Source organism: Thermobia domestica, chromosome 13 (assembly GCF_964235325.1).
Source record: "Thermobia domestica chromosome 13, izTheDome1.hap1.1, whole genome shotgun sequence".
Classification (NCBI taxonomy): domain Eukaryota; kingdom Metazoa; phylum Arthropoda; class Insecta; order Zygentoma; family Lepismatidae; genus Thermobia; species Thermobia domestica.
The window spans coordinates 59218407-59246314 of record NC_137466.1 but is presented as its reverse complement, the minus strand read 5'-3'; the positions used below and the strand labels follow the sequence as shown (position 1 = coordinate 59246314).

The 27908-nt window shown below is 36.1% G+C and overlaps 2 protein-coding genes across 2 annotated transcripts in view; one reads left to right on the top strand and one right to left on the bottom strand.

Moving 5' to 3' along the window:
• Nucleotides 1–27908, bottom strand: part of LOC145668157 (trypsin-1-like) — a 131132-nt gene that overhangs the window by 92201 nt on the left and 11023 nt on the right. The gene's annotated exons all lie outside the window — the stretch shown is intronic.
• LOC145669065 (gustatory and odorant receptor 22-like) lies at nucleotides 41–26577 on the top strand. Its single transcript, XM_081737424.1, has 4 exons — nucleotides 41–1036; nucleotides 6170–6241; nucleotides 10726–10815; nucleotides 24900–26577. Exons 1-4 carry the CDS (start codon nucleotides 41–43, stop codon nucleotides 25014–25016), a joined length of 1275 nt encoding a protein of 424 aa, XP_081593550.1. The 3' UTR covers nucleotides 25017–26577.

Sequence of the window (27908 nt, the reverse complement as noted above, 5' to 3'; positions counted from 1 at the left end):
TTATAACTTCTTCTATTATATTACAAACTACGATATTAACATGTGGTTTAACGATACCACTATCAAATGTTTCTTTACCCAATCACGTTCGAGAAACTGTAGCGGTCGGAGTTGCAAGGAAGTTAAAGTGAAAGATATGGAAACAGTATCTGATGTGTTTTATCATGAGTTAAAGCCGATCTTTGTGGTTCTTCGAATAACCGGCTGTTTTCCAATTCTTCATACAGCAGCTGGTGTTTTTACGTTCGCTAAATGTTCATTGCTATCTTTGGTGACCTTTCTCCATTATATCGGTTACCTGGCATTATCTATATACTTCTCAAGAAGTGTCCTGGATCTTATTGGAGCTAAAGATAGGAATTTTGATGATATGGTTTACGACGCCATTAGGCTAACATACTTTATAATGCCTCATGTGCATTTGGTCACATTTTTATGTAAAAGTAAGAATATAGCAGATTACTTGAAACATTGGTATGAGGTAGAGACATTATTTTTCAAGACAACTGGGAAATGTTTAGTGCTTCACCAGAGGAGAAAGGCATGGCTGATGATACTTAGCACGCCTGTTCTCGTACTGTTGGCCGGTACTCAACAACATTTTGTGTTCGCAAAGCTGGACACCTGGCACAAATTAACTTTCTGTTATTCAATGTCTTTGAGTATTTTTGTTGACATATTATGGACTTTAATATGTTGGTCGCTTATTGAAACATGTAAAATTTACACCGAACAGTTGAGGAGTGTGTTATCAGACAGTTCAGGATGTTTCTTTGTTCACACGTTACGTCGTTACAGGGGTCTGTGGCTTCAGCTGTGTCGCTTAATTGAGGAAACAGGGAGTGTTCTGTGTTTCCAATACCTTTTCCACTTCTTAGGATGCATTTTAATGCTTACGCTGTGCCTGTATGCTTTCTTCTCTGGTCTGCTGGACAATTGCTTAAACTTGAAGCATTTGGGGTTTGGTACTATGACTTTCCTCTTCGTTATTCAAATGCATTTGGCGGTTAACTGTGCACATCAGGTGACGGAAGAGGTAAGTGCATATGCTTAGAACTTATCTTAAGTGCTTCACAAAATACTAAACTGAGTTTTATTTTAGACAGTCTTTGAGTTACATGTCCTACGTTTTATGCTTTACAGGGTTAAGGGAACGGATTTATAATAAGAGTAAATCATTATGATAGGCGTTGATAGAATGAAAATGTGGGAGGAAACAAGAGAACTCAGAGAAAACACATGGGCACCATAAACTCATATAACCTGAGACAAATGATGATTTCAGTAATTTTCCCCCGGGGGGGGGTATTTCAATTTACAGGGAGTGTAAAGCACTATAAAAATACTGGTAATACAGACTAAATAGAAGTTCTTGGATACCGTGTCCCCGGGTCACTCTTGAAATCATCATTGTATGGGATTGAACCAGGGACCCCTCGCACCAAAGACTATTCTAGTTAATCTTTTAATTAATATTAATTACTATACATTTTTTAAAAAATCGAGTGCGTAGTTGATTCACAATACGTAGTTTTGTTTCAAATTATGAACAACGGTTATGTGCTCTGGGATAGACGAGTAGTCAGCATTACAACTTCTATGTTCGTTATCCTAGGTGGGGCACATGCAATTCAGATTTCATTCTAAGTTGTAAATCTTTCCTCATACAGCTCCGATCCCAACGAAAAGTTAAACTTTAAATAAACAAACAAATATGCTCGTTGTTCCGGTATCAATTTACAGTACAGTGAAATGTGATTCAGAGCTCACTTTGAACTTAAGATCTCTTCTCATATAGCTTGGTGGGGATAGAAGATGTTAGTTAACTTCAACTGAAAATAAATAAATAAATAAATAAATAAATAAATAAATAAACCGATGAATAGAGTGAAAAACTTTGATATCAAATTTCATCTAAAGTGAATTAATTTGAAGTGAATGGATTTCCATTATGTAAAAATTAGATTTTGCATAAATTAAATTTGATAATTAAATATTAAAATTATGTGCAAGAAAATTTAATTTTCACAAAACGAGGGACATTTAAATAGAAGAAATAAATAAAATAAAAAAAAATAACATTATAGTTCGTTAAAAAAAATTGGAAAAAATATTCCCCGTATACTATAGCAATGGATTAAAAGCAAAGATGGCGCTGGTATTCAACATCATTAAGGAAAAATTAAAGACATGAAATATTAACATAACAAAAAAGAGAATTTTATAGATAGCAATAGCTAGATTACAAAAATATAATTATAAGATTTAAGTAATTTAATTCCCCATTTGCGTGTACTGGAGTTCACCGGTGAACTGGGACATTTTAATGATAGTGAAGGTAGTCTTGAGATGGAATGGGAAGTTCGAGGACTCATGGCAAACATATGAACAACGCCAGGAAGCTAGAATAAAATAAGAAATGACAGTGTAACTGAAAAGGAAGTTCGTTCAACAAGGATATTATCTTTTATTAACATTACTAATTATATGTGCGTTACTTCTTACCATTAAGAGAAGGCAAAAACAAGAATACATATATTATGTTGCTTTATACAGTATAAAATATAAATAAATATAGAATATTTTCCACCAGAATCAAGACTATCAACTACTATTGGAAACGAACAACATATTTTTAGGGCATAAAAATGAGTTCTTTCTCCTCGATTTGCTCGAAAACAACGCATCGGAACTTATTCTCTAGAATCTTATTGTGTTCAGGTCGCTGTAATGTATAACCCTTAGGGGATCTTTTCGTACATTTTGTACGATACGCATTTTTCATGGTACATTGCGTTATTTCTCTTCTATTTGAGCTTTTCCGTCCGGGTTTTTTTTTGTTTGTTTTTCAAGTCCAGATGCATTGTAGAAGACATTACGTATGGTTTCAGACCGTCCTGCGTCCAGACATAGGAGGTGATGACGTCATAATTTTGAAATGGAAATTTTCCCTTATGAAGCCTATGTTCATTATTTTTTGGCGGGCTTATTTTTTCACTTAGAAGATTGAAATTTTGCACAAACATTCAGTCCACCGAGTAGTATTTACCAGAGTTTTTGTTCCGATGTCAGTGCTAAAACAGGGGGAACCAGAGGGGCAAAGGGGTGAAAAAATGGATATTTTTACCCCCAAAATCCCGTTTCTCGTCATTTTCCCGCCTCACATACATGATGGAGCCACATGCGTCATACCGTCTGAAAGGCAGTTCCATTATGAAGAGAATGACGGTCGAATTATTATTCTAGGGTAATTAGGGACGTCTCAGTGAATTTTTTAAAATATATACTTCTGTATAGGGTAACATGGGGAATTTTCTGATTTTTTCTTTTTTTTTGGCGGGCTTATTTTTGCACCTAGAAGATTGAAATTGTGCACAAACATTCAGTCCACCGAGTAGCATTTAACAGATTTTTTTCAGATTTCTGCGTTAAATCAGGGGGGGGGGTACAGAGGGGCTAAAAGTTGAAAAAAGGGAAATTTAGACCAAAAAATCCCTTTTTTCTGGAATTTCCCGCCTTAGATACATGATGGAGACATGTGAATGGTACCGCCTGAAAGGCAGTTCTATTCAGAAGAGAATATGGGCGACACATGTCCCTAGGCTAATTAGGGATGTCTCAGGAAATTTTTTCCCTGAGATCATAGTGTTTTGTGGTAATTTGGGGCATCGTGGGAATTTTTGATAAAATTTCTCCCGCTCTTACTATTCAAGATAGAAACTTGAAATTTGGCACACACATTCAGTATACCAAGTACTATTTATCAGATTTTTTTAGATGGCTACGTTCACACATGGGGGGGGGGGGTCCAGGGGGGCCAAAATTCGAGAAAAAAATTTTTCTCTCCGAAATTTTCACTTCGACATTTTTTCCCGCTTCTGGTATATGGTATGAGCATGCAAGTGGTACCACTTGAAAGCCAGCTCTATTCTAAAGAGAATGAGGTATGAACCATGATCCTAGGATAAATAGTGACGATGCAGTAGTTGCTTGACTGACAAGTCTAAAAAATAGCCCAAAAAGCCAAGATCCCCAAAGGGATAATCAATTGGCATGTCTCAAAGCTTTCCCAATTAAACGCTAAACTAATAATAATCTATTTATACACTATAATGAAGAACTACGATACCACTGATGATAGAATAATTACAATGCAGATATTCGTGGACTTACGACCGACCTGGGTTCCGACTGCGTGGCCCGTAACTCAGGCGGATAATCTACTATACGGTACAGCAGAGTTTCTCAACCTAGAGCAGCGAGAGGATCACATGGGGGTTGAGAAGGGAGGTGAAATATATAAATTTTCTTATGTTTATTGACATTTTTATTTTCATGTTTATTGTCAAATAAAAGCAAAGAATATTAAACAAATAAATATTAGAGGAGAGGCACAGTTTTTTTAAACCACTTTCGTTGCTCTTTTGTTCCGATTGAGGAACTTATTTTTAAAAGGGGAAAATTCTCATTTCCAGTTTTATGCGAAATTCACCTATAACGGTGTGTGAATCTCTGGGACAACTTCTGACGGATTATGGAACGGGGCTTATGCAAACGGAAGGAATTTTGATAGAAATCAAAGTGCAAAGTTAGTCGCTTCTATCAAAAGGAAATACATTCACCTTATTCATTCACTTATACTGTAAAATTAGTAGTTGTGAAATTTATTCCCAAAGAGATTCCAAAATCATGTAGGATCCACAAAGTATATTTTTCTTCTCCTAAATGTCTCTTTCACCACTCGTATTCTTTATTATATCCTCGTATCCTCGTATTTTAACACTACCCAAGTATCGAAAACTAACTGCATATTCTACTTTTTCCACTCCTAAATCTATATTTGATACCGACTGCTTCGTTACAATTATCATCGCTTCAGTATTTCTAAAGTTTATTTTCATCCCATACTCTTCGCAGCCCTTCCTCTACCACAAGTCTTCTAACATATAATTAATTTTCTTTTCAAATTCCGCAACGAAAGTCACATTCTCTGCAACTACTAAAATACCGTCTTCATTCTGCAGGTACCTTTTCCCTATCTCTTCTAGATAGATATTAAATAATGTTGGCGAGAGACAAGATACTTGTCGAACTCCCCTTCCAATTACATTTTTTTCTGTCATTTCTTCTTCTATTCCACACTTACTTGTTGGTTCATATATAAGTTTCTTATGAGTGTTCGAAGACTTCACAAGAGCACGACTTCACAATATGAGAGTTCGAAGACTTCTTGTTGTTGTTTTCGCAACAAAAACAAATAAGCATTCCCTTTTGAGAATAAGCTCCTGAATTGGAATAAAAGCGCAACGAAACTGGTGTAAACGTGCATATTGAAAATACAAGAAAAATTTGGAGCATTTTTTGCAAAGTTGTATATATGAGTAAGGGTTGTACTAAGCGATAAGCAGCAATAATCAAAATCTTGTCTGTGGCCCCCATGAGTAAATTTCGGGTTTGTAATAAGCTGGAAATTACTTAAGGGAGGTCGCTGGCAAGAGGATGTGATAAAATAGGAGTCGTGATTTGAAGTAGGTTGATAAAGCTTTCAGTACAGAATAAAATACCATTTTGATCAACGTTAGGCCGACGATTTAGGATGTGTTACACTGTATCATTATTCGCTGCTGTCGTATACAAAAGTGTTTATATTTCTACCTTGGTATAATGTTTTTTCCTTCTATAGTAATAGTAATTTCCTTCTATATTACAAATATATATATTATTATGATGTTATTACTGTTATTTTTTTTATTTCATTATAGCTATAGATCGTTGATAATGATAATAATTATCTAACCTAAATTGTACAACCGGTAATAACTGAAAACTCTTGAAACCAGAACGGGTGAACTAAGTCGATGATTACCTGTAATAAGAATAATGAAAATCTTCATTTTGCCATTTATACTAAATATATACAAAGGAACATAACAATATGTGTTACAATAGATTTCTGTACTAATAAGCAATTGTTAGGCTATATATTTTCTTGAAATAGACTAATTTGTATTAGGTAATTAAGAAACACACTGATGTCACAAACTCACACGCCGAATTATCTTCCAATCATGTACATTGCATAGATCCTATCTATCTATCTATATAACCCATTATCTTTGTTAGATTATATTGTAAAAGTGTACTAATAGGATTATGAACTTTTCTATAGGCTGGGCATGCTGTAGAAGACCAACTACAGGAATTCCAACTAACAGATCTCGAGGATGCAACGGAGCGAGAGGTAATTATACACATTCTATCTCATTCTTTTTCGAATAAGCTAACTTGAAAGCCAATAGCATAGATAAAAAAGAAAGTATTCTCTAAATTACAATGCTTTTATAAGGTTACTTTTCTGCATGGTTGTTTGTTAAGAGTTAAATCTTAAATCTTAAATTTCACGCATATTTCCATACTAACTACCTAGGTAGAGCTCTAAACGTTTGTACAGATACATAAACTTAACGGCAATGCAATATTTTCAGATAATTTTTGCTGTAGCATGTCGTTTTAATATATCATTAATTATTTAGAAGTACTTGTGGAACACCTGCTGCTTATACAACTCAAATCTCAGAGAAGTTCGTTGAGTTGCAGACGACTAGGAGTTGATACAGACAAGTTTGAAACATCGTAAAACACATAGTCAAAATTTATTACTTAATAACTGAAGCATTCCTCCGAATAATGCTGTTTGACACATTTTTGAATTTACTGAGTTTACCAGTGAAATTATGCTCTACAGAACTTAACTGACATACACACTGGAACTGGCATACACTGTCTCCATTGCTCAAGATATGACATTAGTATACTGGCAAACTCTGAGCGGAACATTACTGTAGATGCCAGCAGACTACAGTTTTCTTCGTTTTTCTCGGTTTCACTGCAATGTGGAAATGCTTCAATTAAATAGTAGTATATCTACTGCAACATCCCGTTCCTAAGATTCAAGGAACGATTGCAATAAATTTCAGAAACAATACTTGTTTTAAAAATGTACTAAAAAGAAACTTTTTTACGGGATAAATTAAAAAAATGGAATAAGACTAAAAGTATTAGGCATTTTATGAATATCGTGAAAGTAGTGTACTATAAACCATTAAAATCAATCAATTCCAATTAGACTTAATCCAATTTCCAAATTTTTCCCATAAAAATCCTTTTCAGTGCATTTCATAAAAGCATTGTTTTTTATTTAAAGCTTTTGTTTTACAGTTATAATTTTAAGAACAGAAAAATAGTAGAGTGAAATGAAACTAGAAGAGGTTAACATTTATCTTGAGTAGTTCAGGTCTACACTGATCTGATTTCTTTCTCCTAGTCTTGATTTCACCCTGTTCGGGACTAAAATATATTGAGGATTTCGTATACGGACTGTTTGCCTGAGAGACAAAAGTTAAAAAGTTGTCTTGCCACCAAAAGATGTGGTACACTGAGAAAAATCTGTTCTCCGGACAGTGGTATATTATACAAATATACCAAATCCTCTTGCTTACTACAGAAATCAGTACTGAGCTCACGTTATCCATATGCTACATAGGCACTGCTCTTAGATGTTACATCATGCCGTTGCAAGATGTCTGATATCTAAGTTTTCCTTATATTACACACATATATGTATGTTACCTTCGTCAGCTATATGTTACATACGTCCATTTGTACGTGAGATCCTGACCGCCTACAATGTTTCATACGGAAAGTATGTACAGATGGAACACTTATACAGAAAGTAGTATAAAACATGCATTTTCAGTTATACGTTTGCTGAACGTTAAGTCCAAAAAGTACAGGATTTACAAATGTAACATACGATTTTACGTAAGCCACATACGATTTTTTCTCAGTGTAAGCATGATATCTCGTATAGAAATATGTACATGTTGCTTTTGTCTCGTCTCATATCTCATCATAAAAAATATGTCTCGTCTCGTGGGTAAAACTAATTCAAACGGTTTGTAACTATATCTGTAACAGGTACGTTTGTGGGCTTTGCAGATAATAAGATTAAAACTAGGAGTATCCAATATGTGTAAAAGATTTTTGGAGGAGCAAATTTATGGTTATCCGTTATCTTTCTTCATTTGTGGTGGAAAATTTACATTAAATATTTCTCCATTTAAAAACTTTTATCAACATGTATAAACCGTCTTTTGAATGAAGCATTAAAAGACAGCAAATAATAAAAGCGCTTTAAAAAATCAGAAAATATATAAATAATAAAGCGCATAAAAATAGTCGTGCCAAGCTGAACAGATTAATGACTAATATAAAATAATTTTGATTGTACTTTTATAGAATTCATCGTTACAAGTTTATGGAAGTACCGAGGTAAAGGAATTTTTCATTCTTTTTCTTCAACATACAGTAATTAAAAGTTTTTTTTTTTCGTGTTATGAGAGAGTAAGAAAGATGAAACATAGTGTTACTTTTACATTAAGACTGAAATACTTACAAGCAACGGACATGAATGTGTCATCCGGACATCCGAATCAAACCTAGTCCATTCGATAAACATAACAAAGATATTCATGCATAAAAAATTAACTGTCATGGACAATGGAGTAAGTCCCTGGGGCCCATTAACCCTGTTAGTGTAAAAAAAAATCGTATACTCGAAATGAAATAGCTATTGTATAAACCTGTTCACTGGAAAGTCATTGTTTATACAGCGAAACCTCCCTAAAACGGACAGCCGTGGGGAATCAAAAATTGTCCGCTATAGAGAGGTTTCAATATTTTCTTACGTAAATTAATAAACAAGGTAATATGCAATTAGAAAAAGTATTTTTGCATGAATCACGCATTTATGAATATTGCCAAAAAGTTACTGTACCTGCATTATCTTGCGCCATCCAATTCGAGGCACAACATGGGAATATGATGTTATAGTTCTCTGCACCTTACACTTATCACTACTTACTACGTTTTCGGTGTGCTGCTTTAATTTGTGAGTTAATTGCAGTCCACCAATGACTTTTATAAAAGACAATATGCGTACCGTGGTCAAAAATACCAAACTTGTCTTTTGTTTGGTTAGAGATTCCAGCGGGACAGTAGAATGATGTGTCATCTCAAACAGTGGGCAACTGTCAATTACTTTTGTTTCTGAAAAAGGTTGGGTGAGAGTGGAATGCAAGCAAAGGATATAAGGGTGTTGTGAAACAGAGACCCTTCCTCTGGGTTGCTGAACAGACAGTTGAGGAGGCAAAATGTTGTCACACCCACATGTTCTTCCTTGGTGACATACGTATGAATTACTAAAAGTGTATTTTTACTACACCTTCCAACTTGTTTCTAGAAAAAATGAAATGAAATCTTTGAGTTTTACGTCCCATGGTTATGCCGGTTAGGCTAAAGGAGACGGTGATGATGAGTGAAGAATGAAATGGTGGAATGAAGAAAGTGGGAGGAAACGGGAGAACCCCGAGAAAACCCACGCACACGGTGTTTGTCCACCACAAAGCCCACTTGGCGGGGGCTCGGATCGAACCCGGGACCCCAAGCACCAGAGGTGAACGCTCTACCACAACTTGTTTCTAGAGAAAGTGTCCGTAACACGGAGGTAAATAATACCTATAAAAGACAAGAAAAACTGTCCGTGTCCGTACTAGAGAGTGTCCGCTTTAGAGAGGTTTGCCAATATGTTTTTTCCTATTACAGTGTTTTGGGGAATACAAAATATGTCCGTTATGGGAGGTGTCCGCTTTATACAGGTGTCCGTTAGTAGAGGTTTCACTGTAGTTCATTCTCTTCAGCATGAAACAAGCTTTTCAGAAGTGCTATGAATTATGGCCCATAACGTACTTGAACAGAGAAAATTGGGAGAATGTCGAGAAAATTCCCTCTAGAAATCCCTCCCATCAACTTTGGATCCCTCTGGAAATATAGACGGAATAGATATAAAGGAAAAGTTTGTATACCAATACACGCTCTCTCCTTATATCTATTATGTCTATCAACACGAAATTTGGTACACACATTTCTTATCCCCTATAGTATTTTTCGAGGTGCATTTGGATTGTATACTTTTATCCACGGCCACTCCGAAGGGGTCCAAAATCGATGGAAGGAATTTCTGGAGAGAATTTTCCCGATGTTCTCCCAATTTTCCCTGTTTAAGTACGTTATGGGCCCCGATACATAGCATCTCTGGAAAGCTTGTTTCATACTGAAGAGAATGAACTATAAACCATGACTTTCCAATGAACAGGTTGATACAATAGCTATTTCATTGCGAGTATACGATTTTCTTTATGCTAACAGGGTTCATGGGCCCCAGGGATTTACTCCATTGTCCATGGCAGTTAATTTTTTGTGCATGAATATCTGTTATATTTATCGAATGGACTAGGTTCGATTCGGATATTCGAATGACAGGTTCATGTCCGTTCCTTGTTAGAAAAGCCCAAAATTTTTGTAGCAAAAAAAAAAAAAAAAAAAAAAAGTCGTGGAAAACTTAGTTTTTTAAAAGAAGTTTTTCTAGAGGCCTTGCATTAATGATACGAAATTATTTTCTCTTTCGCAAGATCGTTAGGCGAAATGAAAATGAAACGAAGCGAATTCGTATTTCATATAAATTAGGTGGATGTAATTTTAATTTGTGTATGATACCTGATAAAGTGTTAGACAAAGTCAGAGAACACCATTATACTGTATTTGCAAATATAGATCTGTAGATTAAACCAATATCCAAATGTCATGTTATTGTTATTATTATTGCAGATCCAAATATTCCTGGACATTATCAACAACCGTCGGCCATATTTTTCTCTAGGAAATTATGTTGTTATAAACAGAGCATTCCTCACATCTGTAAGTATACGTGAACGTTTATTTAATGTTGTAGTACTTCCAGTGATTTCATTTTTTTAAAAAAATAATGACTTTTCAGCGCTAAATGTGCGTGCAGTGCCGTAGCTAGGGGGAGGAGAGCGGGGTTGTGCCCCAGGCGCTGATAGCAACGGGGCGCCAAACGAGCAAGAAGAAAGGAAAAATGTTGGAAATGAGTAAACGACGCGGCGCCCTGTTAAAAGTTTTCTTGCTTGCTCCGCTCGCAACCTAAACGTTTCAATAAGAACCAGAAGTTCTTAGTTTTAGTTAAAGGAAATTATTTATATATGATTTGTTAATGACGATTAGGGATGCGCTCGAGTCGAGTCGAGTCGAGATTTAAGCCTGTCTCGACTCGTCTCGAGAAAATGTTGTCTCGACTCGTGTCTCGACTCGAAAATATGGTGCTGTCTCGACTCGTGTCTCGACTCGACAGTCTCTGTCTCGACTCGACTCGAATTCGAGTCGAGACGTCTCGAAATTCGAGTCGAGACAAAATATACGAGTTAAAATATACACACACATCAGCCAGACCGTTATGACTACCTACTTAATTGTTAGTATGTCCACCTTTTGGCACGAATAACAACGGCAACGCGTCTTGGCATGGTCGCAATGTTCCTCGGTGGGTCGCTGGAGAGAGTTGGCACCACATATGCACACACAGGTCATCTAATTTCCGTAAATTCCGGGTAGGGGGTGATGCACCCTCACGTTACGTTCAATCACATCCCAGATGTGATCGATTGGGTTCAGATCCGGAGAGTTTGGGGACCAGCACATCACTTGGAACTCGCTCCTGTGTTCCTCGAACCACTCCATCACACTCCTGGCCTTGTGACATGGTGCATTATTTTGTCGAAAAATTCCACTACCGATGGAAAACATGGCCGTCATGAAGGGGGTGTACGTAGTCTGCAAGCAGCGTGCGACACATTGGCCGTCATGGTGCTTTGCTCGAGCTCCACTGGACACATGAATGCTCACCTGAATGTTCCCTAGATAATAATTAAGCCGCAGCCAGTTTGTCTCCGTCTCGCAGTACAGATGTCAAGGAGCTGTTCCCTTTGAACACGACGGATTCACACCCTCACATCGTCATGATGAAGAAGATATCGGGATTCATCAGACAATGCAACGCTCTGCCATTGTGCCAAGGTCTAGTGGCGGTGGTCACGTGTTCATTTCAGTTATAGTTGCTGATGTCGTGGTGTTAACATTCGCCATCGTTAGGAGTGTTCGGTGCACTGTGTGTTCAGACTAGTGTTGTGAAGGCCTGTGATAAAAACGGAAATTTTGGGTAAAAAACAGTTTTTTTTTACTGTTTTCTCGAGCTGAGGAAAAAACGGAAAATTTGGGTATGATCAGAATCATCATTCTTGTTAATCACAGAATCATTTTAGTTAATATGTTAAATCAAACATATATTTCATAGAGATATCTTCATTGTTCTATGTAAAATTCCGGAAATTTTGAAACCATTAGAAAAAATCATTTGTTCGGAAATATTGGCAAAAACAGGAAAATGTAGTTTAAAAACTATTTGTTGGCCTGATGCTAGTGATCTTACTTGCTGTAACATGTCTGCAACATACAGTGGGAAGTGGGAAATCCGAACTAATTGGGACTACAGGTATTCGGATTTTCAAATTGTTCGGATTTTCGAAAATGACCAAGAAAATATCTTTTAGGCTTACATATACTGTACGGTATGTTCTTCTATCGATACAGTGGTTATTCAGTACATACAGTAATTACAATACCGCAAGTAAGGCTACTTACATTTAATGTTTCTGAAGAACTTGCTTGTACTCTAAGTCACACTTAAAACTTATAGGCCTAAGAAAAAATAAAAATAAAAATACATGACAAACAATTACATATAAATGAACTTTTGTAAAAACATTGACTTCACAACGTCGATGGACACGCTATTGTTTGTTTATCGCTAGCGTTAAGACAAAATGTAAAAACCTTCTAGGGACCGCGTTCGGATTTTTGACGTTAGGATTATCGACGTCCTAGTGTATATATACAATGTTTTCGCTAACGGAAAAATACTTAGAGCAACAGGTTTTAATTCTACTTTACACACATATACCGCACAAGTGAGTAAATTTGAGCAGCGAGAAATATATTAAATGAAACTTCCGTTAGTTATTACAGACTAGCAGAATATCCGTTATTCGCACGGGGAGAATACGTTTCATTTTTGGACACAAAGGGCACCAAAACTGTCACCAATGAACTTGTGGAGCCCCAAAACTATGAATTTGACATTCATATCGATAATTTTCAATTATCTTTACATGTCACCATCCTCCTTAGAGTACTAATGAGGCTGAATTTGTGGATTTAAACGGCATCTTCTGTTCATTTCTGCGAGTATGGATTCGAGGCCATTTTCGATCATGTATATATATACAGAGGCGGATCCAAGGGGGCTATAGCCTCCCCCTTCACACTCAAGTATACACTGCATAAAATGGGCTTCAATCCTGCTTTACACTGGATAAAACTGCAAACTATGGTTTAGCCCCTCCCTTGATCATATCCTGGATCCGCCACTATATATATATATATATATATATATATATATATATATATATATATATATATATATATATATATATACTGTATATAATGCTCAAAAAAATTAGGGGTTCAGCTGAAATATCACACAAGACCTTAAGATAGTGTAGGAATAAGCTTGTGTTTGACTCATATTATCATACAAGAAGGAATGCTTTAAGATACAGTAGAAAAATGGGGCACATACTGGTGTTGGGGCACGGAAAACCTTGTTCACATGGCTCATGACACAAGTGGGTTATGTGTGCACCTCTCGAACTGCTCACAAACAGGCAAGGCAACAACACTGATTGTTCCTTAATATGTCATATGATCACTTCGAATAGCCAACAGGGCCTCGCACCTGCGTGGCATGGATTCAATCAGATTATCGATGAGTTCTTGGGGGATGTTGTGCCACTCATCCAGTAGAGCGACTTCCAGCTCTGGAATAGTTGTTGGATTTACTGGCCTAGCAGCAATTCGTCTGCCAAGCATTATCCAGACATGCTCAATTGGAACGAGATCCGGAGAGCATGCTGGCCACTTCATCCGAGCGATACCCTCAGCATCCAGCATCTCATCCACTAACCGAGCTATGTGAGGACGAGTATTGTCATCCATAAAAAGGAACGAATCACCAATGGCACCAGCATAAGGAAGAACAAGAGTTTTCGTGATCTCATCCCTATATCTGAGAGCCGTCAAAGAGCCATTTCGGATGATGTGGAGCTCAGTACGCCCACCAATGCTGATTCCTGCCTACACCATCAGTACACCACCATGATACTGGGATGTTTCTCGCACAAACATGGGATTGTGTCGTGTTCCACACTCTCTCCAGATGAGAACACGTCGATTATCAGACTCTACACTGAATCGAAACTCGTCAGAGAACAAAACATTGCCCCATTCATTGCGTCCCCACCCACGATGTTCCTCCGCCTACGCTCTTCGATCAACACGGTGTCATGCAGTTAATGGGACACACACCATAGGCCTACGTGCGTAGAGACCACCTTCTCGAAGGCGATTGCGGACCGTTTGAGTAGATACTGTGCGTCCTGTTGTTGTTCGGAAGGCTCGCGGCAGCAGAGTTGTATTCTGACGCCGGTTTCGACGGGCTGTTAACAAGAGATAACGATCGTCTCTGGCTTTGGTTGCTAGTGGACGGCCCTGTCCTTGTCTTCTTTGAACATTTCCAGTTGTTTGAAATCGATTCCACAATCGGGAAATCACACTCTGTGCCACTCCTATGGCATGTGCCACCTCCCGCCATGACTGACGAGCTTCCAACCTTATTGAGGGCCGCGGTGGCTCAGTGGTAGAGCGTTCACCTCTGGTGCTTGGGGTCCCGGGTTCGATCCCAGCCCCTGCCAAGTGAAATTTGTGGTGTACAAACACCGTGTGCGTGGGTTTTCTCGGGGTTCTCCCGTTTCCTCCCCCTTTCTTCATTCCACCCTTTCACTCATCTCTCATCATCACCGTCTCCTTTAGCCTAACTGGCATAACCGTGGGCCCATATTTTTTCCCGGCCTGCATACAATTATAGCTTAATTTGCAAATCATCGCAAATAGAAGTGTCACCATCGATATTAGTGACCGCGAAAACTATGGATTTGACACTAATATCGGTCATTTTGGATTACTTTTACATGTCTCGGTATCCGACCCCCCCCCCTCCGGTGACCACCGGCCCGAATAGGGTGAATTTGTAAGTTAATGTGATCAGAGTTTCACCATTGATTTCAGCGACCGCGAAAACTGAATTCGACAGTAATATCGGCCATTTTCTACCAGTTTTACATGTCCCTGTAAGCGCACCCTGAGACCCCCTGGTTCGAATTTAAAAAAAAAAGATTCGTCTTGATCTGGGGCCTGGGCCAGGGTACCCCTGACTAAAATTTGGTAACTCTCGGTCCACTCGTCTGGTCCCCAGGCTGCATACAGACAGACAAACACAAACAAACTATTTATTTTATTTATATTAGACTAGATAGATTCTTGCAAATTATGCCAGATTTTCATATTGTCTTTCCGAACTAATTTTAAAGACCCGCTCCTACTTATCTTTATACATATACACAGTATATCTATATTTATATCTATCTATATCTATATATGTATATAACAAACGCAGGAATTACACCCTAAATAACGCTCCTGGAGGACCCCTTTCTCAAAAAAATTGCTGGGGAAACACTTGTAGAAACTTCAGTTTTCGTACCGGATGATTACCGAGACCTGGTGAAAAAATAAAAAACTCCTTTTGCGTTCGGATTTAAAAAAATAGTTCTCCTCAGGTTAGTATTCACTGAGAATATTTTTATAAAATTTAAATTTTATGGGTAAATCAGTAGACTTTGAATACATCCACATCGTATCCACTGAGTTGCGAAATTGTGTACCTCCAGATATGGGCGGTCGAAGAAAATTTTCTAGGGGGCATCTTCAATGTTTGCTATATTAGTCTTGCATTTAATGTGCATGGTTTGTTATATTACGTATACGTGAGCCAGGGAGGTTCATTATTATCAAACACGGAGATTATGAAGGAGCAGATCTACTGTACAAAATATAATAAAAACATCTCTTTCGGATTTCTATCATCCCGCAGTCCAACCTCGAGACGGAAACATAAGAGATAGGCTTTTTGTTTTTAAACAAGATAACGTGCCTAGCGAATGCTTTACATTGTGAAGATTGTATTAGTGAAAATTAAACGAATATAATTTTACAACTTAATATACATATCACTAAATGTTGAGCTCCCCGTTGCTATATGGTTAGCGTATGCGCCTTTCTCGAACGAGGTTTGATTCATGGTAGGAGCTCATGTGTTTCAAATCCGACGTTAAACTGTACGTTCACGTCTTGTAGAGCTTTGCTCCTGAAAACGACGCTAAACTATAATCTAATTTAATATTACTAAATATTAAAGAATAATGACTTACCAAGGTGACGTCAATTTGGCAGTCATCAAATCCATTTTATACTTTCACTTAATCCAGTGGATACTAATATAACAATTACAAGACACACGCGCATATAAATACTCAGAAACAAGTACATACACACGTACACATACACAAATATGAACCCTTCAAATCTATTTACATGTGGTGGACTGCGCTGCATCAAGCATTGTTATCTTCATCATCATCTTCTCATGTATCTGCATTATTTGATTCATCCACAGATTTGTTATTTGTATGCATCATTCATTTTTGCATTTTCGGGAGGGTTCAGGGTTCTTTCTTCATTTCTGTATTGGAAAGAGAATCAGAGGAGGAAGGGGAAATTTATACTTTAAGAATGGATAATATTTTAAGAAATATATACAAAACATGCCGCTTCCGACGCAGCACTGAAGCATTTCTTTTAGCGGTCATACCCCCTCCCCTCTCAAGTTGTAAAGTGAGAAGGGACTGAAACATCCTAGACACTCAGGGTTCAGTTGACAATAATAAAACTATGGGTAAGTAAACATCTTGTATAGCTCACAGATGACGAGAAGAACCCTAGCAGAAGTAGTGTGACGTAGGTATGGGCTCGCCCACCTTCCGCATGGGGGTTTCAAATGACATCACGGAATAGCACATAGATAACTACCTGGAGTAGCAGACATCTAAGTATAGACCACACCTCAAAAACTGAAAATGGACTTGACCGTGTCGTTAACCTTTCCCCGCTTCCCCTGTTTTAAGGTTCTTCTCGTCATCTGTGAGCTGTACAGAGTCACGTTTTGCTTATTTTTGAACATTTCTGTGAATTCAACAATACAACAGCGGAAATACTAACTGGTTTTATTACTCCAACCATCGCTTTAACTAAGGAATAATTCCCAACGGTCAGTGAGCCATCTAAATTTTCGTTCTTTTTCTGTTCTCCAGAGGAAAGAATGAGATTTTGCCAAGATGCTGAAGTCAAGATGTTATATGCTAAATGGGAGTGAATTATGCTAGATCTAGCACCAAGATGCTAGATATGGCTTCACTGGCGGGCTTCGATATCTACAGAACTTTCTGCCAAAGCATAAAAAAAAAAAAAACAATAGCACAATAGTTTCGATAACATATGTGTGGTCCTTCGGTAGGCTACACATCTGGTAAGAAGCTCATCCCAAAGAGTAGTTTGGACAAAAGATTCGTAGCCGGCTTGTATAGATAATTGAATTCAAATATTCAAGTATCCATTTACTGAATGCCCATATCGTGTATGCATGCAATTGCATGCATTATTTAATAAGTAAATAAAGTACACACACAATTAATTATGTCAGTGATAAACGGTGTTTATTGAAAAAAACCCTCTCCAAACAATGAAGATTAATCTTAGACTGGAGAAATGGTTATCCTTCGTTTTCATTATCATTTGGCCATGAAACAAACGTCTGACAGATATACAACCCCTATATACAACTATGTGGTGTTGGGATATATAACTCGTAGGGTATGATGCTTTACTTTTTCAGAAATTTCAGTACTTCTAGTGAAATGAAATCTTTAGTTTTACGTCCCACGGTTATGGCGGTTAGGCTAAAGGAGACGGTGATGAGAAATGAATGAAATGGTGGAATGAAGAAAGTGGAAGGAAACGGGAGAACCCCGAGAAAACCCACGAGCATGGTGTTTGTCCACCACAAAGTCCACACGGCGCGATCTGGGATCGAACCAGGGACCCCATGCACAGGAAGTGAACGCCCTACCACTGAGTCACCGCGCCCCCACAGTACTTCTTGTGTACCCCTATAAATGTAATAAAGAACTAATGGCCATGTTTTTTTAATATAAAAATATTCAATTAGAACTGGACAATTTACATAAAATTTGGAATCGACAAATGAAAACGGCACGTTTCTAGAACTTGTGGGTTCGAGATCTCATTGTTGAAAGGATTGGAAACAAACATATAAACTTTTCTGTGAGGAGAAACATATACGCGTAAATCTAGTATTTTAATATATAGATAATAATTGGAATAGTTTTATTTTCGAGTGCTATTTTTTAATATTCGCAATATTGAAATTTTTGAACTTAAATTTTTCGCGTGTTTGAAAAAAAAAAGAGATATCATTACTAGTAAAATTAACCTAATACAAACATATTTATTTTTTCAATTTTTCCGGAAAATCGAAAAAACGTTTTTTTTAAAAAAAAAACAGGTTCAAAATTTCCGGAAATTTGACAACACTAGTTGAGACACACTTGTACTTTGCCCAGCATTAAACTCTGATCTTAGTTCTGACGCAGTTCGCCGCCTGTTCCGTTTTACCAGTCTGCCCAGCCTACGAGGTTCGACATCTGTAATGAGGTGGGGCACACAACCCCTCGACATTTGGACGTCTTTTCCCCTTGGTTTCACCACTTGCTGAAGACAATCACCATAGCACTCCTTGAACACCTGACAAGTCCTGCAGTTTCCGAAATTCTCGTGCCGAGTGTTTCTGATCGAGCACTTTCTTCAAAATAATATTAAAAATTATAGAAAAATTTTCGAGACATTCGAGTCGAGTCGAGATTTTTACCAGCTGTCTCGACTCGACTCGAGTCTCGACTCGAAAATTCGAGTCGAGAAATGCGTTTGTCTCGACTCGTCTCGAATTTTACAAAGTGTGTCTCGACTCGAATCTCGACTCGAATTCGAGTCGAGTCGAGTCGAGATTCGAGACATGTCTCGACTCGAGCGCATCCCTAATGACGATGGGATATACAAGGTGCCAAATCTTTCTAATATCATAACGGAAAGCTTGATTCGAGTTTACTTCAGCATCATTTTCATTTTAATTAGTGACGTAACTGTCATACAGCATCAATTTTAGATTTACAAAATAATCATCTAGATTTCCTCGAAGACACCGCATGAAGATTTTGCTCAGTTCGTACGAGGTCACATTTTTGAACATTTGTTTTTTCATTAAATGCTAATTATAGAATACTAGTGATGTTGTGCGTTGTCTAAAGCTAGCGATCCTCCCTAACATTAATTTGAAACTCAAAAGGTAGGAGGAGGGCACAGTGGCTCAGTGGTAGAGCGCTTATCTCTGGTGTGCCTGGTTCGATCCCCACCCAAGTAAGTTTGTGGTGAACAACATCGTGTCTGCGGGTTTTCTCCGGATACTCCAGTTTCCTTCCACGATATTCCTTACTCGATCCAATTTTCGTTGGCCTTTGTTGTTTCTTAAGTTTCAAATCAGTGATCTTTCTTTTTATGCAACGAGCTTTTCTACCCTCTACCCCCCAAACTACAGAATTTTATACACTGGAACAGTAATACAATTAATGATCCAATTTCCTTATTTCCTACCCTACTTAATGCCTAACTCATTTTCGGTAGTGTTTTCTTTCCACAGGAGATTTTTGATTGTTAGTTTACATAAGATCTCTTTTACGCCGAATTCTTTTCCAGTCTTAAAAGACGTTATTACGAGATATTGTGACATAATTTATTTGAAATGATTCTATTTAGAGATGATAATGTTAAAGAATTAAATTAAAAATTTATGACATTGGTTTGTTGGAGACATCTGTCTGATTCTGAATTTACCAGGTTGAGCATAAAGTTAATTGAGATTTTTGGATTAAATAAAAAAAATCGAGATTGATTACATTTGAGTATACATTAGAAATTGTTTAAGAATTTGTTAGGCATTTGTTTTTGATTAAATAATCCAGATGTTAAAATGGAAGACGGTTGATCAATTTAGATTGATTGAATACTCAGATTTTGCGTTAGTAACAATTTTTCAGGCTAGGACTATTGATAATCTACATATATATAATCTGTATATATAAAGTAATATATATACAGTTAGGGCTATTTTTTTATAGCCTAGTTGATGCAATGATTGTTGAATCTAGGATAGAAGTTCGGTTTTTCGAAATTACAATTGTGTCATGCTAATTTGTGAATATTAATAATCTAACGTATTATTACATACTCACAGTCCGTAACCTGTGCGTTTTTATTTCATAAAACTGTTACTTATTTTTGATCTTTTGTGTTTATTTTGTTGATTAAAATTTATTCGCTTTGTAAAAGGAAGGTTGGATCATTATGCAATTTTGCTCTGAGGTACATCATGGAGCTCGTTCCATCCTACGTAGTTTCGTCTGCCGGGATATTTTTTGAACAGTGCTTCTTTCAGAAAGAATGTTCCGGGGAGGCACACTTAGTATTCCGGGGGGTACTGCTGGTACTATTCTATTTATTATTATATTATAGACGTATTATTTTGGTCTCCTCCGGGGGAGCACTCTTAGAGCTCCGGGGGGGCAGTGCCGCCCAAAAACATGTTTGGAAGAAACACTGTTTGTGAACGAGTTCAAAATAAATTATTTTTATTTTTTTAAAATTGTTTATTTTGGGTTCATTTAGGGAATTGGGCGGACACAGGCGTTACAATTCTCAGTCTACCAATTCGTCCACCATTATTCCCTTGCATAAATCATCATCTCTCTTAGCGTAACAGGCATAATCGTAGTACGTTAAACTGAACAGTTTTAATATTACTTTCTGCGAACTGAAATAGATAGAGTAGAAGTTGAGAAATAGATAGATAAACAACACTAATGAAAGAAATGGTACAGTAAAAGTATTGATGCCCAAAACGAGACACAACTGGGACCTTAGTGCAGCGTAAATAGTGTAAGACGTAACCCGAAAAATTCATTATACTTATCTGTAAATAGTGGCATTATACCCTATTACTACAGACGAAACTTTTTCGTAATAATTTTGATATTTTGTAGCATCAATTATCACAATTTTTGCATTTATGTCGTATTTTTTTAATAATATACCACAAGCTTTTTTTTTTAAATATGGTACTTGTAAACAGAACATTTTTGATAGTAAGGTGTATTTAATAAAAAAAATGAGGATATACCTTAATTATGTGCACATTCTACCTAATGTGTTCACTGTAATACAGAAATTAACACTTTAACTGAAACATAAGTTTCACAAACGTTACCAGAAACACAAGGTCTCAGAAACATATAAATCAATTTTGTATTATACTTACTTTGAAATGTAGTTTATATATATGGTATATGAAAGTATAAAATAAAAGAGCCAAATAAACTTTCCGAGCAACCAGGGTTGCCACCCTATGTTTTAAAATTTACCACAGCGTCTCATTGAGCCATGTTTTGTCAACCGTCGGGAAAAATTTAAACACTTCCTCTAACGTCATCCTTAGTTAAAGGACAACATGCAGCAAGACATTACCAGTTCTTCTTTTAATTTTGTTCTCCTGTATAATTAACAATCATATTATACCTGGAAAAGAACCTCTCGGCATCAACACTCGAGACTGGCAACCATATTGAACGTAACAAGCTGACAGCAAATGACCTGTGGTTAACTTTTAAACTGTTTAACAATTATACAATGTCAACTTCCTTATCCTCACTGTTGAGAACTTCAATAACCTTTCTTTTAAATTCACGGTAAGCAACCAACAGATCATGAATATCTTCACGACAAAACACAGTTAACGATTCAAAGAACAGTTCAGTTTTGCTGATGTCTATATATTTATGAAGTGGAACAGTTTCTGAATCAAATAACTCGCAGAGCTTTCCATAAACTCTCCACAGAGAATTCTCGTCACTTGCTTGCGTGTAATTTTGTGACTTCATCAATAGTTTTGATACGCATGTTTTCTACTTTATTTCAACTTCCGCCTGGTGCGAAGCGCTACCTTTTTTAAAATTAACTCTGTAGTAGCAGACCCAAATTTTTCTGCTTGAGCTAGCTCTAACTTATTTCGCTAGTTTTTCTTTTTCCCGATAATAAGGTGAGCATAAGGATCACGACTGGCCTTAGTGACGCATAAAGAAGTGTTGAAAATCCCAGAAAGTGACATCACGCCATGCAAGCTTACGGATTTCACGGAGAACTTAATTTTATTACCGTGCATGTTTTCGGTAAAATGCAACGATTTTTAAGTTAAATAATATTGTAAATTCGCTTTTTAGTTATTATTAGCAATAATTAGCAAGGATTTCACTTTTTCACGTTCATTCGCATTTATCTCAAGTATTGCCGAATTTTGCAAAAATTCGCGATAATATAAACGTGATTTCTGGCCCTGAAATGAAAGGTTTGAGGTTTCCTGAAACATATTCGCATTTTTTTTGTTTCACACATATCGCATTATCGAAAAAGTTCCGTCTCTACTTATTACAAAAAACTTCCCTTGTAACTACATTATTATCATGTATGCTTTCTGAACTGGAAATCTAGGTTCGATTCTCCATAAGAGTTCATGTAGTTCTAATCCAACGTTTAGCTGTAGGTCCTCGTCTCATGTGAATGCGATACTGAAAACAACGTTAAATTCCAAACCATCTTTTATTTATTTATTTATTTTTTAAAGTAGTAGCATTATTCTTAGCTTATTCTCGGCATCTTTCTTCATCTGTACTTTCCAAAATGCGTATTATCTCGTGATTTGAGATAGGTAACGTTTCTTGATATTTAACGAAATTTTACGACTTAAGAATATCATGTTCTTTAAATACTACAACGATACTATATGACACTGTCTTTGGCCACACACACACACACACACACAGAGAGAGAGACAAATGAAAACTTTCATCTTTGTTTACACACTATTCAGTTAAATGTTTGGTTAGGAAAGCACAATGCTTTTAACGAAATTTGGTTTCAAAGAGAACTTATTAAACAAAATGTAAGCAGTCTCTTGCCTATTTATTTATTTATTTATTTATTTGTCCTGTCTATCTATCACTTTTTTAAAAGGCTTAGTTACAAACGTAGAAACAATAATTTATGAATAAGCCTTGCAAGAGTGATCTGAAAGATGTAAAATTAAGCTTTTGGAACAAATCTTACAATTCTGAATTCAAAGCTTTTCAAAGTGATGTGAATGAGCTGCTTCCTAAAATAAGGCCGTAAACCCTTTATAAAAGTTCGCTCCTTTTTCATGAGACACCTTTGGCTGGTTGGCTGTTTCTGGAGTTTAGCGTCTCTTTTAGCTCCGAGACTATATGAAAAGTGGACCTAGAGCTTAACTTGAAATACAAACCATGAGCTCCTTCCTGATCATGAGAAAGTTGAACCAGGATCTCGTGTACTGACTTGTATGCTAACCATGTAGCGACGGGATGCTCATGATACACTTTTGCTATGCAAATTTTGGGATGAAAGTATGACTAAAAAGCCAGATTTCTTTTTATTGGTGACATTTTGCTTCGGAAACATTAACGAAATTCTCTGGTAGTAAACTTCTACGAATTTATCGAGCTGGTTACGAGTGTTTGTTCTTAATTAATCAACCAATGCTTTTCTCAAAGCACGTATATAAGCATAGTTATTTCAGTCACTGCCTGATTTTGGGCTGGTTCAAAGTATATCGTATGAATATCAAGTACAATCACGATTCTTCGCCGTTTTAAAAATTGTGAATGTTTTCTGATTATAGTTTAAAGCAGTGTTCGTAGCTTCAGGGAAATTTTCCTAATCTAGGGAAATTTCATAGGTAAGTTTAGCAAAAAGGGAAAAAGGAAATATTTCGATAAAACGTGAAAATCTGGGAATTTCTCGCGCTTACTGATTGACGAATATAAATGCTTAAATTTTCCTTTTTTCTTCAGAAATAAACCAATACAATAAGAATAGTTTACTTGTCTGTCTTCGAAGTAGCACCATTTGCAGCCATCGTTATGAGTGTATTTGTATGTATATTTCTGTGAAAAAAAAAGTGAATGAAAAGTAAGAAAACGAAAGAAGAAAATAGAAATAAATGAATAAAACAAATTTGATTGACATTTGTTTAATATAGTTAAATTAATCTTATCACATAGCTTCTGTGACAGGAATTGGACACTCAAATTAGGGAAAAATTTGATAAGAAAAGGGAAACTTTTGTGTCAGTCGAGGGAAACTTTCTTAAGGAAACCTACGAACAATGGTTTAGAGTTCATAACACTGCTAAGAAGTTTGTTAGGAGGGCAGGTCTCTATGAGTGATTTAAGAAACGCAGGAGATATTTTTTCTTAGCCAAATATGAGTTCAATGGCCCTGGTATAGAGCATCTAGTAGGCTGTGCATACAGACACACAATTTTGTTGCATCTCACATAAAGAAACAGGGAGAAAAAAATGCGAAAATGGGAATATATGCTTTATTACGCTGAACAACCATGAAAGATTTGCTCTCACGAGTAACCGAGTGGTTTTGATCGTACTTTCTGTATGCATTGTCTTGGTTTCGATACCTAACGAAGGTGTTTGTGGTCCAAATATTGTGTAAACCTGTCTATCGGATCCATCTCATACAACAGTAGCTGAAAAGTTCTGCCAATTTTACAAGAGAAAGAAGAATCATAACACTTACTGGCAACACGATACAATATAAGAGTATCAAATTACATACACATCATAATTTAAAGCGTTTAAGTTAAGAAATTATGTAATGTTATTTAAAATACTTTAACTTGTACACATTTTTTTCTTTTTCAGCTTTTAAGCACACTGGTTACTTATTTGGTGGTTCTTGTACAATTTAAAATAGCACAAACACCAACTGCAGCATGGAACAACCCTGATAACACAACTGAGCTATCAGAGATGGACTGATCTTTATTTTAACTATTGCAGACATGTGTAAAATTTGAAGTTCTTGTTAACCGACAAACGAGAAGAGAATAATGAATTTGGGCTCAATGACGTGGAAACTTAAAAACATGTAGTTTGGTCTCGTGCTTTCTACGAAACAAAAGTTGAAGTTGAATCAAGGTTATGTATCATCGAAATTTAAAAACAAGATAATACAGGCCGAATACACCTGCAAGTTCAAAAAGGAGTAACGTCTATAGAATACTGTATAATTGAACGGATATAATTCCATAAGATTTCAGACTAGGACCCTAGCCAGTAGCATTTCAGGAGGCCAGTCCATAATAAACTTCACAGGACAACAGTATATTAAGTTCAGAACTGAATATTTCAAGGTAATTTTAAGCCAACGTATGGTATAATTTAGAGAGATAAAGTCCTTTGGCCCGGTGAGTAGAGATCTGGTTCAGATTTTGAGTATTTTAACCTGTAATATTTTATCCACAATAACACATAATTTTGATTTCATTTTTAAAGTTGACAAGTTCTTCATGATATTAGCTGTCCATTCCAGTTTCTTATAGGAGCACTCATTGGATGTATCAGTGTAGTAGGTGACGCTCAGATTAAATACAATTTGAAATGTGATTATGGAGAGGAAGAATAGACATTCAACTAGGTTCATTAACTTTGTTTCCTATTCTCCATCTCATTTGTAAGAATTTTTGCTAAATAAAGTTTATGAAAAAAAAAATGGAATGCAATTATTGCATAACCTTTATATATTGTACCATATTACACATTGATAGACATCGGACTTAGCGTAGAAAGCTCCTTAACGATGTCAGTAAATTAAGTTGTATGTGCATTTGTATCCTAAGTTATGGTCTATAATGTCTGTTTTATCTACCTTATAAATATGTAGTTTAGTGATCTGCCTATTTCTTTCTTGTATCATGCTAATTTTAAGCGAAATTCTATAAAAAGTTTTTAAAAATTTTGTGAGCGAAAAATCTGGGTATCTGACCAAAACAAACACTTATCACTAATAATTTGGTCAGACGTCGCTTTTATTAAGTTTTATTAGCTAGAAGAGCAGTTTTCATGGTATATTTGTGTCTCACTTTTCCTCTTTGAGGCCTAATTTATGAACGTCTATTTTAAATGCTTAATATTTATATTTTTTGGAAACTAAAAAGCCGATGTCTACTCATTAGTATTCAAACACTGTAACTTCGGCCATAGGCCGGGAGCGCACAAACAAGAAAATGTGTGCGCTTGTAGGTTGTATAAAAACATACCACGAGCGCACAAAATCCATTGCGGTGGTGCCATAATTGATTGACTTTTTGGCCTTAATTGATTGACTTTTCATTACAGAAGTAGCATAAATTGCCATTAAAATAAAATATTGCATATGCCATGTACTGAGTCTCTCGTTGTAAATTGTAAATAGAATAAATAATGCAGATCGGAGATGAAAATTCGTTTTATGTAAGGGAAGAGAACACATTGAATCCAAGACTAAAGTATTCAGCGAGAGATGTTCCATAGATTGGTCCCATTGGGAAGAAGTTCTGTCAATTTCGCACTGGAAAAGAAAACATAAAATGGAGGTAAATTAACATATTATGTTATGTCTTTTATATTGTTAGCAGATACCTAAAAGAAATAATTAAGAGCTGTATGTACTATTTAACACTCACGGTAATCATGTTAAATCAAACAGGAAGGACAATTGTGCATAAGTGTGACCAGCGACTTCTCGTGACACAATTTTGGTAGTTAACACAGCTGTTAGAAAACTAAGTTCTATGATCGGTTAGTACTTTAGTGTTCTAAATAAGCAAAACGATAAAATCAATGAAATAACCATATATAGCTATACATAAACAAATGCTCCATGTTATTGGTATAGGGAATCAATTCTACAGTTCTTCTGGGCAGCCAACTTGTCAACAACTCTTTTGAAGTCTAGTCTTTGCCATTTTTCTCTATTGATACTATATCTAATGCACTGAGATCATTTTGAGCTATGGCATTTCAATTAAATGTTTTTATATTCATTAATATTGTAAAGCAACTTTAATTTGTCAAGTGGACATTGGAATATTTACTATGAGTTGAAGATTCTTGAATTGCCAGGTATACTGTTTTTATAAACTGCTATTAAGAGTCCACACTCAGCATGCATGCAATGCAGGAAATTATTATGACAGTTGGTGAAATCCCTTTAATTAAGAGTTCTTTGATCATGTTTTCTTGCATTCTTTCAAGATATTTTACAATTGTTTATTTTGTATTTATGGGTCTTCACTACAGTGAAATTAAACTACCGCTAATTTTAGACTTTTTCTGTAATATCTTTAAAACAAATAAAAAAATTTGAAAAGCAGAAACGTTGTGAGCTAAACAATACGATTTTGCATGTGATACCGTTATCACAATTCATCTATCTGCTTTCGATTTGCAACTGCAGATAGATTTAGCATTTTTGCGGGTTCTGTAAATAGCGGCATACCAAAAGGAGATAGGTGAATTGTGGTAAAGGTTTCACATACAAAATCGTAGTTCACTACGTTTCTGCTTTTCAAATATTTTTATTTGTTTTGAAGATATTACAGAAAAACACTAAAATTAGCTGTAGTTTAATTTCGCTGTAGTGAAGACCCTTAAGTTCTCTTGTCAGATGTTAGACTGCATAGGACGAGATTTACATTACTAATAAAACTCCAACTGATCAAAGCAGTATACATATTTTAAGATTATATATTTGCGTTATATAATGTTGGATATTTCTCTCATAATGTGTCTGAGGAAGGCTATGTTACATAGCCGAAACTGTAACACAAATATATAATCTTAAAATATGTATACTGCTTTGGTCAGTTGAAGTTATATTAGTAATCTGAA